Genomic DNA, 20,269 nt, shown 5'->3' with positions numbered 1-20,269 from the left:
TTTCAATCTGTCTAGTCCCGTATAATTTGACATCTTTTTTTTAAAAAAAAAAACTACTTTCCTGACGAGCCTTTATTAATCGAACATCAATGTTTTATTGACGAACTTTCCTCATCTATTTTACAGTTGCTCTAACACACACCGTGTCATTGGCCCGTGATCTGTGTGATGTAGTAACATGCCACTCCTCAAGACTCTCCCTGAAGCTTTAGGGCTGTTTGTGTGCAACTGGAGACTCAGAAGGACTGTGGTGTCAACAGCGTGACTTTGTATTTGCGCTTTTTGCGGGGGGCATCGCTTCGGATAGACTGTTTCACGGCGGAACAGTCCAAAATGCAGCACGTATGTGGATTTGGATTATGGGAAAATCACAGGTGAAGCTGTGTGTATAAATTCGGGCACGGATTGGGTGGCGGATCCAGGTGAGTCTCCGCGTAAAAAACTACAATTCGATATTAAATGTTTTTTGTTTGTTTTTTTGCGGCGGAAAGATTTATGATCTGTCATTGTGCTCTTATTGTGCACAATACCGCGATCAAAACTATATCTCGTGTAGCTATGCAAGGATTATTATTATAGAGGTAAACAGCCAAGATTGGCACTATTCTTTTGTTATTCTTGGATTATTGCATCTAGTCTACATATTTAATACATAATTCATATTATTTTATGTCTTTTTTTCTTTATAATGACTGTTTAAATAAGATTAGATGTTGAAGGAATAGCAGAACGTCGTGTCACCAAGTACAACATGTTCAACATCTTTGTTGATCCTGGAACAACATCATTTGCAAAGACACGTTTAGTGTCTGTCAAGTTTTGGCTTACAACCAGTGCTTCTACATCAGTTATTCACTTCTGATTATAGGGAAAATGTATGGTTGGTTTGGTGGGGGGCTGAATTTACAGACAGTATAGTTGTTCCAGGATCAGCAAAATATTGATCTACGAACATGTCTGTATTGCCAAAATTCATAGTGACCAGAGTAATCTCTTTCTCCAGGGTAAATGTTTTGTTCAATTGGGTTGACCTGGGACGCTGGGTTGACTGTCTGACCTGCCTCATCTCAGTTTACTGAGGCAATATGTGTTTGTTTATGGCTATCACATTGTTATCAGTGACTGCGAATGCAGTGGTAAAATTGGCCCCTGGAGGAGAGACCAAAGGAGACTGGAGTTTGTGTAGACTCAGTAATAATAGTAGTGCAGTTTTTTTGAGCAGCAGATGAACAGATTTTTTAGAGTTGCAAAATATGTATTGACTGACCTTGTTTTTTTGACTGTTAATACATTTAGTTTGATCCCAGATTGGCCTCCGCTGCCAGCTTCTCCCTCCTGTGCCCTTTGTGCCCTGTTATATCTGTCTTTTGAGGATGAATATTTATTTAGATAGTTTAGTTACTTACATAGTGTTTGATTTTGGTTGGTGAGGGGCAACTCTTTCTGTATATAAATGTCTAATTTTATGCTTCATCTAAAGCACTGCCTATTGGTTTTCCACATTGGTTACCTTATTTATTAGCTGTTAGGAACAGTGTTGCATTACAAGTAACTTGAGTTATGTAATCAGATTACTTTTTCAAGTAATGTTTTTTTTTAAATTGCTTTTAAAATTTACAACAAAATATCTGAGTTACTTTTTCACATTTATTTGACAGACAGCTCTCCTGTCCCCATGTTGAGAAAAATCTAGAGTAAGTGCAGAGGCGTTGTGTGTAAACTTGTAGTTCTAGACTAAATGTGAGCATTTATTCATCTCACTTGCACAATAAAGATTCAGTACTCCTCAAAATGAATAAAATCAGTCAAATGCAAAATTAGAGTACTATGCAAACCTCCAATAATTAAATAAATGTTAAATAAAACAAATATTTGTATGCATTTAATCTTCCTTTATTGACCAATGTCTTGCTACTATCCTTAGATGATTCAGTTAAAGCATGAGCAAAAATAAAAAAAAAATATATATTTTTTTATTGGTAAAACCTTTTTCTCCTGCGTCCTATTCTTCCATTATCCAGAATGGCAGCACAGCTGAGAGGTTTGTTTGAGCTGCGCCCTCTACTGTTCATGCGTAAATTTTAATTTTTACCTCAGCCTGATAGCCTGACAAGCCAGACCCACATCAAGATGTTGGGTCTGGGAACACCCCATTGGCAGGGCTCAATCCGAGGGGCGGGATAAACAGTTGTCTTTCAAATTCCCTCTGCACGCAATAGGATAGCGCTACAACCAACCAGAGCAACGAAGAAGGTGAAGCGAAGCTAGTTGATAGATTAAACTTTTGCCGTATCCAGTCGGCAAAACTCAAAACGCATCTTCCTTTTTTAAGAATGACTTCAGTGCCGTTCTTTGTTCTTTTCTCAAAGAAAAGCTTAACTCCAAGTCTTCCAGAGTCGGGGCCAAAGCCGATTCGAAAGACCGCTGTTCGCCAGCTTCTTTGTTTACAAGTAGCACGTGGAACCGCCGCAACTCTGCCGTCATTATGTTAAGGCCGCCCACCGACTCTATACATGATGTGATTGGCCTGACTAGATTTTGTTTTTTCCAGCTCGCAAGCCAACGGAGAGTTGCTTGACTCCCTGGCTGCAAATTATATTTGCTGCTGCTAGGGTGCGTCTAGATTTCTATGCTATCACCCTGAGGCTTATTATTTAAATTCTGGTATGAAGAGGTCTTTACAGTTGCACAAAAATAGCAACAAGCCCAGCCCAGGTAAGAAAAAGTAACGCAAAAGTAATTAAACGCATTACTTTTCTTAAAAAGTAACTAAGTAACTCAATTAGTTACTTTTTAAGGGAGTAACGCAATATTGTAATGCATTACTTTTCAAAGTAACTTTCCCCAACACTGGTTAGGAATGTAGAGGAATGTGTAGGTTATGTAAAATAATACTGTAATATTTTAGCTACTGATGTGCTGTTAATCTTGCTGCTGCCAAGCTGAAAAATTATTATTTTAAGTTGTTTGGCACCGAAATAGAAAGTGGATGTCAAATCTTCTGAGGTCATTTAAACCTGGACTTCAGCCCACTTCCTTCTCATATATGCATATAAAATGGGGTACTTGGAAAATGGGAAAAAAGGACTGTACTGACCACAGACAATAGCTTGTCGGATTTGTACCAAGTTCATTGCATGAACGTTTGGGTCTTGTCCTTGGCATTTTAACGACTTATATAAATAAAGCTGATGGCATATGGAAACTAAAACATGTAAACATAAAATGTTGTTGCCAAGTGTTTCTAAAAAAACGATCCAAAAACATAAAGAAGATTGATGGCCTTTTCAATCTCTGTCTCTCACTGGAACTTTCCATTAAGTCACCTCTCTGCACCTGCTCGATTCTTTTGTTGAAGCCTTGTATTCATAACCTTGTGCATTACCATGCTATCCGAAATAATCATGGTTAATTTTTCTGTGTTAAAGGATTAGTTCACCCAAAAATGAAAATTCTGTCATTAATAACTTACCCTCATGTCGTTCGACACCCGTAAGACCTCCATTCATCTTCGGAACAGAAATGAAGATATTTTAGTTGAAATCTGATGGCTCTGAAAGGCCTCCATTGGCACAATGGCACGGTTCACTCTCAAGACCCTTAAAAGGTACTAAAGACGTCGTTACAAAGTCCATCTCACTACAGTGGTTCTAAAATAACTTTATGAATCGGCGAGAATAGTTTTGTGTGCAAAAAAACCCTAAATAACGACTTATATAGTGATGACGATTTCAAAACAAGGCATCATGAAGCTTCGAAGCGTTATGAATCAGTGAGCCGAATGATGATTCGGATCGCGTGTCAAACCGCCAAACTGCTGAAATTTGGCGATTGAAACCGCTGATTCGACTCGCTGATTCATAACGCTTCGAAGCTTTATGATGCCTTGTTTTGAAATTTTGAAGTTTTTGAAAAATTTTTGCGCACAAAAATTATTATCGCGATTCATAAAGTTATTTTAGAACCACTGTAGTGAGATGGACTTTGTAACGACGTCTTTAGTACCTTTTAAGGGTCTTGAGAGTGAACCGTGCCATTGTGTCAATGGAGGCCTTTCAGAGCCATCAGATTTCAACTAAAATATCTTCATTTATGTTCCGAAGATGAACGGAGGTCTTACGGGTGTCGAACGACATGAGGGTAAGTAATTAATGACAGAATTTTCATTTTTGAGTGAACTAACCCTTTAAACATCTCTTCTGGGAACATGATGTGCTTGTGCTTCTTCATTTACGCCCGTTTGAATAGAGAACATAATTGTTTTGAAAATTCATGTCTAGTGTGACTTAGTGCTTGTGATTGTCCTGCTCTCATAATCAGAAGCCTGAGTCTTCTCAAATCAACATTTACTTTCTGTCATCATTTTACTTAGCTGAGAGAAACTAATTTACTATGTATTTACTACATTTAAAAAAACTAATGCCATCATAGCCATTATTCATAAAAACATATATATATACATATATATATATTATCTTGGTATAGAGTTAACCCAATACAATTGTTCACATAATGACCTTTCAGCTGTTGTGATGAGTGAATGTGTTTACACATGATAAGTGGTTGTTTTGCATGTCTAGATTGATGTTTAAAGTAGAAACAAACTCTACAGGTGTCACTTAACGTGCTTGGTGTGGTGTTGACATTGTGGACGTTTAATTCTCATGTAGGAAAAATGCGGAGAGATGCAGAGCAGGCTCTGACTCTGATGTGGCTCCTCTCTTGGATCCCACACAGCATGTGTAAGTGTATGTAGTGGACTTTAAAATCCAGCCAATCACTTCAGACGGTTGCTATAAAACTAAAGCTTTTAAATCTATAATTGAATAATCTGAAGGCCTTTTGTTTATATACTACATCAGAGTTGTGTGCCATTCAGAATTTAATTCCTGCATTTGAATTAGGGCTGTGCAATTAATCGAATTTCGATTTCGATTTCGATTTTGCCTCCCAACGATCACCAAAATAGTACAATCGAGAAAAAACGATTATTTTGCCTTGCGTTCTGAATGAAACGCGCACGCGCTCATCCGCCCCTCCCGAACCCACAAATCTCTCTCAGTTCGTGAGTCTCGTGACTCGTGTGCATATCATCCGCTGGAATTTAAAAACCCGGCGCGAGTAAAGATGGCAGAAGGAGGGCAGTTACAGCAGCGTTTGGTGAGCAAAAAAGGCAAAACCAACTCCGTTGTCTGGGAACAGTTTGGCTCCGAGGAATCAGACGACGAGCAGAAACATGCTACGTGCAAGATTTGCTACATGGTAGTGGCTGCAACTCAAGGAACACCACGAATTTGCTTAACCACTTGAAAATTAAACAGAGTGACCTATGACAATCTAATGAAGAAACAAAAACTGACGAGAGCAGGGGTGCCACGTAAACGTCCTTTTTTTCCTTCATATTTTTCAAATAATTCTCTCTTTGTAAACTTTGTTCAATGCATGCGAGATTGCGAGTGCTGCCATATTTTCGAATATGACCAGTCGTTTTCACCGTCATCACCCGGGTTTAGTGCTTTAGGGTTTAGGTTTAGAATGAGAAGCCGCGCGCGCTGTGAGAAAATGTGTCTCTGTGCGTTCATCCGAGAGCGCGCACACGTCTCTCAGCGCGCAAATATTGAGTTCTCTTTCAAGTCTTGCTCTTGAACGGACAAACTCACACAAAACGTATGTCAACATGTCCATCTTGATGAGTATCTTAGCAGACATAGTCTGTATATGCCTTAAGTGAACTTAATGCAGTCGAGAAAGAAGACGCGAGGTCTTAAAGGGGCAGTAGCCTTTACTGCTGTCTGTTTAATGTCAAACAACAAAAGACAAGGACATCACTCACCGCTCTTGATTGAATAGCTTTTGTAAGTTTAATAGGATTAATCTTTAATTTATGCACTCAAATATGCAATGTTATTTTACATTTGATACATTTCTGTACCTGAAAACTAATGTTAGACGTACCTGAAAAGCATAGCCGAACCATATTGTTGATCTTATTTGTGGTTATCATTTTTACGTGAATACTTTTATACTTTGATTCGAATATATGTTATATTATTTATTTTAATAGTTCAAAAAGTACAACAAATGTTACAATTTCAATTGAATTGTTGAAAGGTGTATTTTTAATAAATACAACACATTCCCAAAGTCATGTGAAATAATCGTGTTACATAATCGTGATTTCAATATTGACCAAAATAATCGTGATTATGATTTTTTCCATAATCGAGCAGCCCTAATTTGAATTTATGTTGCATTTTTAAATTCCATATTGAGTTTAACCAAGTCGAATTCAAAGAATTTACCAAAGTTTCTATATAGCTTTTAATAATTAATTTTATTTTAGGTATGAAATACCTATAAACATGTTTCAACATATGGCCTATTTCCAGAAGAATTCAATAATATATAATAGGCTTTTTTACAGACCTATCATAGATCATATAATCTTCAATTACAATATCTCTCCAGGTCATTCTCCCCCAGGGAGGCCCAGACTAACAAAATGTCGGTCACCTGAGAAAGAGACCTTTACTTGCTGGTGGGAGCCTGGATCGACTGGTGGATTGCCCACCAGCTACCACCTGTATTACAGAAAAGAGAGGTTAGTGCAACCTAAATCACTATTCATAAAAAGGTTTGGTTTGGATAGGTTTGTCACTTGAAAGGTTTGTGGTTACATTATTTCCACCATGTGTCAATGCGTGGACAATTGCCTCATTGTGTGCTTATTCTGACACCGTTTAGAATATAGGCTTTATTTGGCTCAATAAAATATCCCATGATTTCATGTGTATCAGGAACATATACTGTTACTGAGAATGATACTCTATTGTTCAAATGTTTGGGGTTGGTAAGACTTTTTAATTGCTGTTAAGTACAGTAATATTGTGAAACATTATTACAATTTAAAAGAACTGTTTACTAGTGTAATATATTTTAAAATATAATTTATTCCTGTGATGGCAAAGCTGCATTTTCAGCATCATTACTCCAGTCTTCAGAGTCACATGATCCTTCAGAAATCATTCTAATTTGCTGTTTTGCTGTTCAAGAAACATTACTTGTCAATGTTGAATGTTGATTTATTATCAATGTTGAAAACAACTTTTTGGGGAAACCCTGATCATTTTTTAGGATTTGTTGTCAAATTCAAAGGAACAGCATTTTTTTTTAAATAGAAATATTTTGTAACATTATGAATGTCTTTGCTGTCACTTTTGCTGAGTAAAATTCATAAAATTAATTTCTTTGAATAACATATTACTAACCTCAAACTTTTGAAAAGTAGTGTATATTTGTAGCTCTCATAATTCAGGAACTTATTTTTTTGGTTATTCTCTAAATATGTTTTCCCAGAACATTACACATTTGTACAGCACTCACAATTATTCATAAGCACACTAAAGTAAGCTAGTCTATGTTTACATATTTTCTAACAATAAATCTCAGGTTCTGGTTCATCTGTTGTCCAAAAGTTATGTCATTAATTTCAACTTTTAAACCATCAATAAACTTTTTCAGCTCTGTGGAAGTCTTTGAATGCCCGGATTATCATAAGGCGGGGAACAATTCCTGTTATTTTGACAAGCGACACACCTCTATTTGGATCATATACAACATCACAGTGGTGGCCTCCAATACACTGGGAAAAGCCTATTCAGAATCTGTGGAAATTGATGTTATGGATATCGGTGAGTTCATTTATTGTGTTCACAACATACTAAAACACATCCAGAAATGGATTTGTTTTTATGTGCTTGCAAATTGCCCCTAGCGTATCGCCTACTGAGCATGCATGAATGGTTAATGATGTTTTACTACAGATAGCAATTTCAGGGTTGTTTTGACAACAGCCACAGTGCAGTGAACTGCCTGCTAAATATAGTGTATATTAAACAGGGATGGCACCTTCAGTCCTGGAGGGCCACTGTCCTGCAGAGTTGAGCTCTATCCCTAATCAAACACGCCTTCCTGTAATTTTACATAGTTCAGTGTGTGACACAACTGTTGAACTTTTATTACTTTCAGTTAAATCATCATACCAGAACAGCTGCAGAAGGCAGATAACGCTGCATGTGCAATTATATAGTTTAGTTACAATTTCCCCCAACCAATTCAGTTCCTGCTAGAAATGTGTGTTCACTGGGCTTATCCATCTGTAACGGTGAGTTTTAGAGCATCTGAGTGGAACGGAAAAGTACTAAATGGCACTAAACAGAGTCCGCTCTGGCTGACTAGCTGAACAGAATGAGGATGAACAGGTTTGTGTCTCGCATATATCAAATATCTCACTGAAGTTGCTTGAATGTGCTGGCATATGGCATATGGTTCAGGCTCTAACACACTGGTGATTAAAAAAAAAATGCATTAATACAGTTGTTCAGAGTATGCTTTTGAAAAAAAGTATTTTTTGTTCGCCGAAGCTGCATTTATTTGATCAAAATATAGTAAAACCGTAATATCGTGATATATTATTACAATTTAAATAAACTGTTTTCTATTTTAATATATATTAATAAGATCATTTATTCCTGTGATGGCAAAGCTGATTTTTCAGCAACCATTACATCAGTCTTCAGTGTCACATGATCCTTCAGAAATTATATAATATTTAATGCGTCCTTTCTGAATTAAAAGTATTAATTTCTTTAAACAACAATTTACTTTTTTTTTTAATGGTTCTTTTGATGTGAACATATCACTCTGTTTTAGGGTCTCTCAACTGGCTTCTGGTCTGGTTTAGAATTGATTTCATAGCGCTCTTGTCTTTAAAACTTGAAATGACCCCTTCTTACCTTTTGTGTCCAAGTCCAAGTTGAAGTTAAAATCTAGCCGCACCTAAACTTTGGAACTTTGGTTTACTGATTTCTATTATGACTGCAGCAACAGTACATATTTTTAAGCCAAAGTTAAAAACATATCTTTTCTCTTTAGCATACAACTTGTGATGTCTTTTGTTGTCTATGCCCTGTTTTACATCCATTATGTCTTATTGTAGGTTCCATTGTATTTATGATTAATTCTAGTTCAGTGCAGCACATTGGTTGTGGTTGTTTTTAATTGTGCTTTATAAATACAATTGAATTTAATGGTAGTATACATGAAGAATATGAGGAATAGTCATCCATTCATTTCTTTCCTCTTTTAGTAAATGTGTTGTTGTCACTGTTCAGTTGCACACGGATTCTAATGGAACATTGTGTGTCTGTGCAGTTGAATGTCATTTAAGATGATTCATCTTCTTTCACACAGTGCAGCCTTACCCTCCAGAGAATGTGAATGTGACTTTAATGCAGACCAAGCACAGTCCCTATTTCTTGGTGGAGTGGCAGCCTCCCCGTGACGCAGACACCCGCTCGGGCTGGGTAACAATCAAATATGAAGTTCGCTTAAAAATAAACAGTGGAGACGAGGAGGACAGCAGCAATTGGGAGGTGAGATTCACCAAGGTTCTTAAAAAATGTTTTTATGACTAAATTAAATTGACACTATTTAGGCCAGGATTTTCAACTTGGGGTCCATAAATAAAAATAGGATTTTCTTTAAAAAGAAATATCCTTTTTATACAGTGCATCCGAAAAGTATTCACAGTGCTTCACTTTTTCCACATTTTGTTATGTTACAGCCTTATTTCAAAATGGATTATATTCATTATTTTCCTCAACAATACCCAAACAAGTTTATTTGAAATATTTGCAAATGTATTAAAAATGAAAAACGAAAAAAAAAAAAAAAAATCACATGTACATAAGTATTCACAGCCTTTGCCATGACACTCAAAATTGAGCTCAGGTGCCTCATGTTTCCACTGATCATCCTTGAGATGTTTCTAAAACTTGATTGGAGTCCACCTGTGGTAAATTCAGTTGATTGGACATGATTTGGAAAGGCACACACCTGTCTATATAAGGTCCCACAGTTAACAGTGCATGTCAGAGAACAAACTAAGCCATGAAATCCAAGGAATTGTCTGTAGACCTCATAGACAGGATTGTATGGAGGCGCAGATCTGTGGAAGAGTACAGAAACATTTCTACAGCATTGAAGGTCCCAATGAGCACAGCCTGGCCAAACTGAGCAATCAGGGGAGAAGGGCCTTAGTCAGGGAGGTGACGAAGAACCCGATGGTCACTCTGACAGAGCTCCATCGTTTCTCTGTGGAGAGAGGAGAACCTTCCAGTAGAACAACCATCTCTGCAGCACTCCACCAATCAGGCCTGTATGGTAGAGTGGCCAGAAAGAAACTTGCCCTAAGTAGTGTGCCAAGCTTGTAGCATCATACTCAAAAAGAATTGAGGCTGTAATTGGGGCCTAAGGTGCTTCAACAAAGTATTGAGCAAAGGCTGTGAATACTCATGTACATACGTTTGGTTTTTATTTTTAATAAATTTGCAAAGATTTCAAATTAACTTATTTCACGTTGTCATTATGGGGCATTGCTTGTAGAATTGAGGAAAATAATGAGTTCCATTTTGAAATAAGGTTGTAACATCATAAAATGTGGAGCAAGTGAAGCGCTGTGAATACTTTCCGGATGCACTGGATGCAATATTTAGGTTTAAGAAGCTAATTTTTGCATTCAAAAGTTTTGATATCATGTAATAATTATGATTGAGACACATACTTCTTGTGTTTGTAGTCATATGGTGCTGGAAAACAGTTGGAGTTTAGCATCTATAGTCCTCAGCCAGGAGTAAAGTACGTCGTGCAAGTGCGCTGCAAACTAGACCAAGGCCTCTGGAGCGAATGGAGCCCATCTACTTTCATACAGATTCCAGACAGTAAGATGATACCAGCAACAGCAACTCAATCTTTCACACCTTCCAGCCATTGTTCTACATTACTAAGCAACAGTTCTGCCTTTAGATACATTTTAAAGGGGACCTATTTTGCCCTTTTTCAAAATCTTGATTTTGTTTTTGTTTTACATTTTCTTCTAGAAATGTAAAAAAAAAAAAAAAAAAAAAATTCCCACATATTTTACCATATTGCAGCACCTCTCTTCCTAACCTGTCTGAAACACTCTTTATATCTGGTTTCTATGAATCTACTACTCCTGTAAAACGCAATGTGCTCTGATTAGTCGGCTGGGCCAGTGTGTTGTGATTTGGTTAACCGCTGTCACTGCCCTTACCATAACTGCGTGTTTCAAGTTCGACACACGTTGAAATCTTTTACAGTCTATGGTCGAAATGCAATTTAAATCAGGCCTCGCCCCCTTTTTTGCATTTGTTCTGGGCAGAAATTATATAAATGAAGAATATTGTGATTTATACGTTCCCAGAAGACAACAATCCAGTTTCAGAGAGTTTAGAAACAGTGCTTACTGATGTAGAGAAAACCGTATTTCCTCAAATAAAAGCCTGTAGTCAATTAAACGCCGGGCCTCTGATAGTGGCCGGGGGCGTGGCCAGCATGAACAAATAAAGGCCGGTCAAGTTCATCGTAATGTACAGTAGGGTTGTGCCGAATGAACCGAAACCATCGTGACCATCGCGAGTGCGACGCACACTAATCCTGGTCTCTTCTATAGTTAAACTAAAAACTTTGCATGGATTGCTCTGTAAATTAAATTGAGAATATAACTGATGCATATATGCCATTTTAAATACTGTAGAGAGATGTGACGTGTGTTAGTCTGTGAAGATACTGTGTCTGGCAGGTTACACAAATGATCTTGACAATCTCTTAGCCTCTTGTCTTTTTTTACATGTCTTCCTCTGCATTTAACTTAAAATATTTTATTTTGTACAAGAAAACAGAATAGGCTTCAAAATAAATTATGTTATTGAAGTATTGTAAAGTGGTCATATGAACTACACGAACGAACGTTTAAAAAACAATATGCAAAATCAAAATTGAATAGCTCCATAACGGATTGAGAAAAGTGCGCGCAATGAGTAATTAGTTGGGTTAGAAAAATAACGAAATTACAGTTTATAAGTATAAAAAAATTATGTAAAGAGATGTATTAACATAAAAAGTGCTTAAAGGAACACAACTCTTCTTAAGTGGAAGGAAGCTTTTTTCCCTCTCTTGCAACCAATATAGGAAGCGCGGATGCATTAGTTGGGCTAGTAAAATAACGAAATTATAGGGTTTTTTTTAAGTCGAAAATAATATTTATGTAAAGAGATCTATATATTAAAATAAAAAGTGCTTAAAGGAACACAACTCTGCTTAAGAGGAAGAAAGCTTTTTTCCCTAACGTAGAATATAGAAAGCGCGGATGCATTTGGGTTAGTAAAATAACGAAATTATAGGTTTTTTTTTAAGTAGAAAATAATATTTATGTAAAGAGATATAGTAAAATAAAAAAATGCTTAAAAGTGCACAACTCTTCCTAAGTGGAACAAAGCTTTTTTCCCTCACGTGCAAACAATATAGAAATTAAGCACGGAATAAAAATGTTCGCCCTTCTGGCTGTTGTTGTAAATGGTGATATTTTTGCAAATGTTTCTTTAAAAAATCTATGATATCTGTCCACTGGAACGCTATTGCTTTTCATTTAAAACAGTTTATTTAAAACAATTATTTTTCAAATAGATGGAATTAGAAATACATGCCTGCCCCTAACAAAAGCCTGTTTCAAATAAAAGCCTGTGACCTTCTGCAGTTCAGGTAAATAAAGGAACCCAGTTATTATTTGAGGAAATACGGGAATACATTCCTTTGGAGTGGACTTTGTGCTTTGTAACTACCCAGATAGCAACTGAGTCTGGGCCAAATCTGGCTTACATTCGGCACTCTGAGTAAAACCAACCAAAAAGTAAAAGGCATCTGTTTGGTCCTGGCTTGAGTTTGGTCAGCCAGAAAAAAAGAAAATAGTTGTTTGAGGACCCCTTTAACTCAATCTACAGCATTAACTCTTTCCCCGCCAAACACAGAATTTTCCGTTATTTGTAAGAAAACGCTTCCCCGCCAAACAAGAAATTTTACTGGTTTCCGGGCTTTCACTGTTATACGCTAGGGGGTGCTATTACGCATCTTCCGAATGAGTACAGAATCTCCTGATCAAAACACGGGCGAAGAAGACGCAAAAAACAAGCGATCGTATGTAAGTGGATGCATATGTAAAACAACGTGATCATCATATAAATCAAAACTATCTGATGTTACTGAATGAAATGTTGACCCTGGACGAGCTCTAGGACTGTGCAAGCATTAGGGGTGTTGATGGACTCGATCTACTCCATCTGTGTTTGATCATCACTCTGAATCTGATCTGGATGTAGTCTTTGACAAAAACATGATTTTCTCAGCTTTTTGTTAAAAATGTTTTTTTTTTTATGAAACTTACCCATATTCAAGTGTTGATAAAAATGGAATGCATGAAGCTAGAATAAAAAAAAAAATGTTGTTTGTTTTTTAAGCAGAGGGTCTGCTCTTTCTTTTGATATGCATGCTCAGATATTCATAAAATACACATTTTTGTGAAAATGATAAAAAACGCTGGCACCATGACTGGCATGGCAAGTCTTTGTGTTTCTTATATTGCAGATATTTCTGAAACACAGAATGCAGTTATGATCCTTGCCTTCACTTTAACTGTCGTCGTTTTCCTGCTGACTGCAGGAGTGCTGACAGTCAAGATAAAACGGTAAGCATGACCTACCTCATCAAAATGACAAAGGGATTTACACTAATAACTGTGCATAAAAGATAGCGGTTTTCCCAGGATTTCCTTCAGAATACAGAATTCTATACCTAAATGTATGACTAATGAATAATTCAGTTGTACATTAACATAATATTGAATCCACCTTATTTTTCAACACAGTTTTCCAGTGTATGTGCAGGACTTCCCATTCATTAGCCACTATAGGTCAATAACTAGAAGAATAACATTGTGTAGTAAATGGTAAAACTATTTGTGCTAAAAAACTTGTTTGATTACAATAATAAATACATTTAAATAATATGATAACAAATACCAGTTGATGTCAAACAGCATAATGAAAAAAGAAAAAATCAGGTGGATAACACCATGAAGTTAATTCTGCATTTCCATATTCTTCTCTAGGGTGAAAGATTTTGTACTGCCACCAGTTCCTGAACCGAAGATCAGTGGCTTAGACACTCAGCTTCTTAAGGTACAGCAGACACTATCATAATTTGTGAATTTCTAGCTTGTTAAAGGGGCCGTATTAGGGATGCTCATATTGACCGTTTAGCCGTTAACCGAAAGTGACCGATTTAATACTATCAGTTAACCGGTTTAAAAGGTTTATTTAATTTTTTTTTTGCTTCTGCTGCATGTTACAGAAAAATATGCTATAATATTTGTTAAAGGGATAGTGAATGAAAATCAAAAATGAAAATCAGCCCGTAGTTTACTCACCCTCAAGTCATCCTAGCTGTATAAGACATTCTTCTTTCAGACGAATAAACTTTATCAAGTAAACTTTCGGCCGACCGCCTTCCCTGTTCAATTTATGGAAAAATTGTTGAAAGTTCCCTTACCGATCGAAAGACTAACGCGAGCAGGTAGGCTCGTCATAACGTCACGTACGCATCTTGAGTTTTACATTCAACACTTTTCCACGGAAGGCTGTGGGCCGAAAGTTTACTTGATAAAGTTTTAAATATGAATATTTTTCTTACACAAACGCGTCGATTCGCTTCAGAAGGCCTTTATTAACACACCGGAGCCGCGTGGAGCAGTTATTTGACGGACAGATGCACTTTTTATGGACTTCAAAAACAGAGCAACTATGAATCAAATTCTAATGCTTGGATTAGCCTGGACTTTTGTAATATAACTCCGATTTTATCCGTCTGAAAGAAGAATGTCATATACACCTAGGATGACTTGAGGGTGAGTAAATTTTGGGCTAATTTTCATTTTTGGGTGAACTATCCCTTTAACTCACGGGTCGCGTCAACACGTGAAACCACACGTGTTTACACAGACGTATTTCGCAAAATGACGCAATGGAAAAAAAGTAGGCCTACTCTGTGGGGCCATTTCGACTTGCAAAATATGCTACGCGGTATTAAAATACAGCAGTAGTACAAGCTCTAGACTGGTGGAAAGAAAAATGAAAGGCGCTTCCCAAGGCTGGCTACTCTAGCGAGGCGTTATCTCTGTATTCCAGGGGCATCAGTGCCATCTGAAGCCTTGTTTAAGGCTTTTCGTAGTGTGATTTTGGTAAAGTTTACTAAAGTAAACATTGTCGCGCTGTGGAGCCAGAGGAAAGTATAAACAAGGCTTGAGAGCATGTTTTCTGTCAACAGGCTGCGCTCCAGACTAACCCCACATCACTTAGACATGCTACTTTTAAAGTGTGTTTTCGTTTTGTTATCTTAATTTATCATTTAAGTGAAAAGTATTTAGTATAGGCCTATTTATTTTATGCTTTTTATTAATATTTTATTCTGTTTTTCTCTGTTGTCAGAAACGCTGCATGTGCGTGAACATGTGAAAATGTGTGAACCCAGGTTCTGTTGTTGATCTGTTCTGTATGCTGCTGTTTGAACGGTAAAATAAACCCGTGAAAAAAAGTGTCTTTTTAACGGGTCACAGACACTCGTCAATTGTATATTTATTTAATGCCAATTCAATATTATAATTATCAGTTAATGGTTAATAATCGGATAATGAGTGGCGGTTTTCGGTTGGGAAAATTACCCGAAATGAGCATCCCTAGGCCGTATCATGTATTACATTTATTATTTATTTTCCCCTCTTATAATGCACTTATAATGTTAGTGCTGTTTATTATTTATTTTCCCCTCTTATAATGCACTTATAATGTTAGTGCTGTTTAGTTTAACTTTTGGCCTTTTTTTTCTTTTATTTACATGATAACTGATACTCACGATACATTCTTGAGATTTACGTGATACTTAACAAATTAGTAAAAGAAAAACCTGATTTAAAATAAAATGAGCCATTTTTTTGCTTTTGTGCCTTTAAGACTTAAGATAGTTCACCGAAAAATGAAAGTTATGTCATTAATTACTCACCCTCATGTCGTTCCAAACCTGTAAGACTTTCGTTCATCTTCGGAACATAAATGAAGATCTTTTTGATGAAATTTGAGAGCTTTCAGTCCCTCTGTTCAGTCTACGCAACTACCACTTTGATGCTTCAAAAATTTCATAAAGAGATCATAAAACTAATCCAAATGAATTGAGCGGTTTAGTCCAAATTTTCAGAAGAGACTCGATCGCTTTATATGATGAACAGATTAAATTTAGGCTTTTATTCACATATAAGCATCATCAACTCGCACATCAATTACGATAAACAGAAGGTCAAACATGCAACAACCAATGAGGTTTGTTCTAGTGTGTTACGCAGCACGTTTGAGCTTCTGCAAGAGGTTTGTTCTCGTGCCTCAATCAAGTTCGGTTGAGCTTCTGTTCATGTTCGCTGATCAATGTTTATATGTGAATAAAAGCCTAAATTAAATTTGTTCATCATAAAAAGTGATCAAGGCTCTTCAGAAAATTTGGACTAAATCGCTCCATTCATATGGATTCGTTTTACCATCTTTACAAACTTTTTGAAGCATCAAAGTGGTAGTTGCATGGACTGTTCATCAAAAAGATCTCCATTTGTGTTCCGAAGATGAACGAAAGTCTTACAGGTTTGGAACGACATGAGGGTAAGTAAATGATGACATAACTTTCATTTTTGGGTGAACTACCCCTTTGATGTAAACTGTCCCTTGCTGTTAAATCCAATATTGTTTTTAATGGTCAGATTTCTCAATAGCCTCTTTGTAATGTTTGTATTACATTGTGAAATTTTCACAAAACAATCTGTACTGAGATGTTCTTCTTCGTTCTATTATGGTCACAAAAAAATAAACATTTCCAACTGACAATGAATTGACCCCACAAAACTGCTGTTCCAAAATACAAAGGTCATTTTACTTCTTGTTTCACAGAGTGGGAGGTCTGAGGAGATCTTCAGTGCTCTGGTTACTCTGGGATATCCCCAAATAGCCCAGAGCTCAGACCATCAAGTGGAGTATATTGTGGTCTCTAACTATGATGAGGAAACAGAGTTTGATAGCAAAGCTTGTGTTGAGTACCAAAAGGAGAAAAATGGTCCCGCAGATACTGCACAAAACAGATTCCAGATCACATGGAACAGCAGTCAGGGGCTAAACACTCCACTGAGTGACCAGGTCCACCCTGGGACTGTCTCCAATCAGCCAAGTGCCACCAGCTGTGTCCTTGGCGATCCTCAACAGCGACTTCACCTTATTTCCAATGGCTCACCAGTAAAAGCTCAGGACCAAAACACTCAAATGAGCAAATGTGAGCACGTCAGCATCACCTGTGCTGAACTTACAGGGTACGTGGAGGTTGACAAAGAGAAACGAGACCAGAATCCCCTGGTAGGGGAGGACTACAGTATGGTCAGTGACGTTATCAGCGATAGTATTCTTGTACTACAAGACAGCATCCCTGTACAGGGACACAAAGACATCCAGTGTGACAAAACTTCTGGAGCTGAGGAAACTGGAGGTGTCATCAAACCTCTGGGATACATGGAAACCGTGACATTTTCAAGTGGATCTTGACTATTTCGTGACTGTTTTGTCTTGTAACGTCCTGTTCAAACTATCAAGCACTTTAGTAGAAGGGTTCTTTCAGAAATATGTGGTACGTTTCCCATAAAATGACGTAACTTGCTGCTTAACTGCCATAGTACAATGCAATCATTGGAGAAATGAACTAGCTAGTCATGATTGTTTCCCAAAACCACTCCTTTTTCATTTAAACCACGTGGGCTCAACAATTAAGAATTGTGTGGAGTAATAACTTCTGCTAATGAATTGGTTTATGATTTAATTAATGTCGGATTATTGCTGTAAATAACCAGTAGTCTGAGGACTACTTCAATATTTTCTTTTGCCATTATTTTGATTCAATCCTGGGATGCTAGAGCACATTTACATGCACTCTTTAAAAACTGTGCTTTTATTCTCTTTTCAAACTAAAGGATGTAGAATGAAATTTGTATACACTCACCGGCCACTTTATTACGTACACCTTGCTTGTTCCAGGTTGGACCCCATTTTGCCTTCAGAACTGCCTTAATTCTTTCGTGGTTTAGATTCAGCAAGGTCCTGGAAACATTCCTCAGAGATTGCGGTCCATATTGACAGGATAGCATCACGCAGTTGCTTCAGATTTTTCAGCTGCACATCAATGATGCGAAGCTCCCGTTCCACCACATCTCAAAGGTGCTCTATTGGATTGAGATCTGGTGACTGTGGAGGCCATTTGAGTATAGTGAACTCATTGTCATGTTCAAGAAACCCATTTGAGCTTTGTGACATAGTGTGTTATCCTGCTGGTCACTCATTGTTGCCTTTCTCTAAGCTCGAACTCTTCTGGCCTCTGGCATCAACAAGGCATTTTGCCCACAGAACTGCCACTCACTGGATATTTTTCAGTGCATTCTCTGTAAACCCTAGAGATGGTTGTGCGTGAAAATCCCAGTAGATCGGCAGTTTCTAAAATACTCAGACCAGCCCGTCTGGCACCAACAACCATGCCACGTTCAAAGTCACTTAAATCAACGTTCTTGTCTTGAACGTCAGCAGATTATCTATTGCTGCCATGTGATTGGCTGAATATATCTTTGCGTTATTGAACAACTGAACAGGTGTACCTAATAAAGTGGCCGGCAAGTGTATATATGAAATTAAAGGTATAGATTGTACTACATTACCTTGCTTATTTTGCTTGAGAGCATGATTTAAGGCCATGTCATTATAACAAGAAACTAGCTTTTAACTACAAGTCGAGAGCTGTAGTTCCATCCCCACAACTTGTTTGCGAATATTTGTTGGAACTTTGGTTTTGGGAAAGACCAGATCATTGAACTGTGTTGGTAACAACAGAACTTGCAACCATAGTTTGCAAACGATACTGTGAAATGCACCCCTGTAATGTTGTATCTATCAACCTGCACAACTACAGCTACAGTTTGCACAAAATAATGAGAACAGTTTCTGTGGGTAATTGAAAAAAAACAGGAAGCTGCTTTAATGAGTGGAAAAGGAGATTGAAAGCGTATTTCTAAACCCATTACACATCGACCAACAGCTTAAAAAATACCCCACTAAATGATATTAATTGTTAAACCTCTCCAAATGTTTGTTCAACTTACTACCTCATAGCTGACATACAAAACACCACACTGGAGTTTCACCACTCTCTCTAAAGACCTGGCACTTTTCTTAATGCTTTTGCTGCTCCTGAATCTTTCAATGTTGATTGTTGTTAAGCATTTTTATAGTTGTATGGAAAAGCGCCTTTTGTATATTTATTCAAAATTATACTATGAATATAAAAAGTGTGAGATTTCTTTGGTAAAAACAACTAATGATTTTACTATGTATTTATTGAACTGAATCTACTATTTGTGTGTAGCTCACAATCCATTTTATTTATACTTAATTTAATCTTGATTTATAACACTGATTCAATGTTAAAATGGCAATCAATATTTACTCGTTTTTGCCTGAACAGTCTGAATACATCCTTCTGATTTACAACTATATGAACTTGGAACCTCTAGAATTAAGACTAATGTCAAATAATAGATTAGATCTGTGTAAAACGCTGGCACAAAAGGGCCGTCAAAGCCTAACTACTGTCAAAGCTTAACCAAACACAAGGGCAGTGAGCCCAGAATGGTCTGGCAGGCCTTTGATGTTTTGTTTTTAAGTCTTATATCGACCGCCTCAGAGGAGCTAGTTACGGCGGCAGACATAGACGGGTCAGCTGGTCTCATCACTGAACATTTATGGTCTGCAGTGCAGCAGTAAAGAGTTACTTTAAGTCAAACATTGACTTAACACTATACAAGGACAAACATTTGGGTCAGCATGAAAAGAAAATTCTAGTACCATTGTGCAGCTTTTTTGTTTAGTTGGAATTTGAATGTAAGCCATTTGTTTTGTTTTTTTATACCACCCATTGTGGTACATGTACTGCATTCGGTTTGTTTGTTTGTGACGAGTTCAAGATGTTTAATACTACAAGAAAATTCATATGAAGTTGTGTGGAAAAGAAAATGTTGGGTCCTTGGTGTTTCTAGCATGAGCTCCTCAAATTCTTTCACTGACAATGGCATGTGTAATGCAGTTTTCTATCCACTGCTGGACAAAGTCCAGAGAAGCTTGCTAAAAGGTTAGGATTTTTTTTTTTATTGTTGACCATTTCAGTTTTGCAATTTTTTTTTAGAGGTGGTCTAAAGCTAAAATTAAAAAAAGGTATTCAACCAGTTGAACATTTT

At 37.1% G+C, this 20,269-nt stretch overlaps 1 protein-coding gene across 1 annotated transcript; it reads left to right on the top strand.

Annotated features, from left to right (window-relative positions):
- Nucleotides 1–220: 220 nt before the first annotated feature.
- prlrb (prolactin receptor b) lies at nt 221–20,259 on the top strand. The gene is made up of 9 exons (XM_079814100.1): nt 221–422; nt 4,671–4,742; nt 6,469–6,601; nt 7,522–7,691; nt 9,253–9,434; nt 10,640–10,781; nt 13,501–13,600; nt 14,024–14,093; nt 16,899–20,259. Exons 2-9 carry the CDS (start codon nt 4,676–4,678, stop codon nt 17,538–17,540), a joined length of 1,506 nt encoding a protein of 501 aa, XP_079670226.1. The 5' UTR covers nt 221–422; nt 4,671–4,675; the 3' UTR covers nt 17,541–20,259.
- The last annotated feature ends 10 nt before the right edge of the window (nt 20,260–20,269 follow it).

Source organism: Gobio gobio, assembly GCF_949357685.1.
Source record: "Gobio gobio genome assembly, chromosome: 4".
Classification (NCBI taxonomy): Eukaryota; Metazoa; Chordata; class Actinopteri; order Cypriniformes; family Gobionidae; genus Gobio; species Gobio gobio.
Note: the sequence above shows the minus strand (reverse complement) of the source record. Positions and strands in the feature narration are given on the sequence as shown.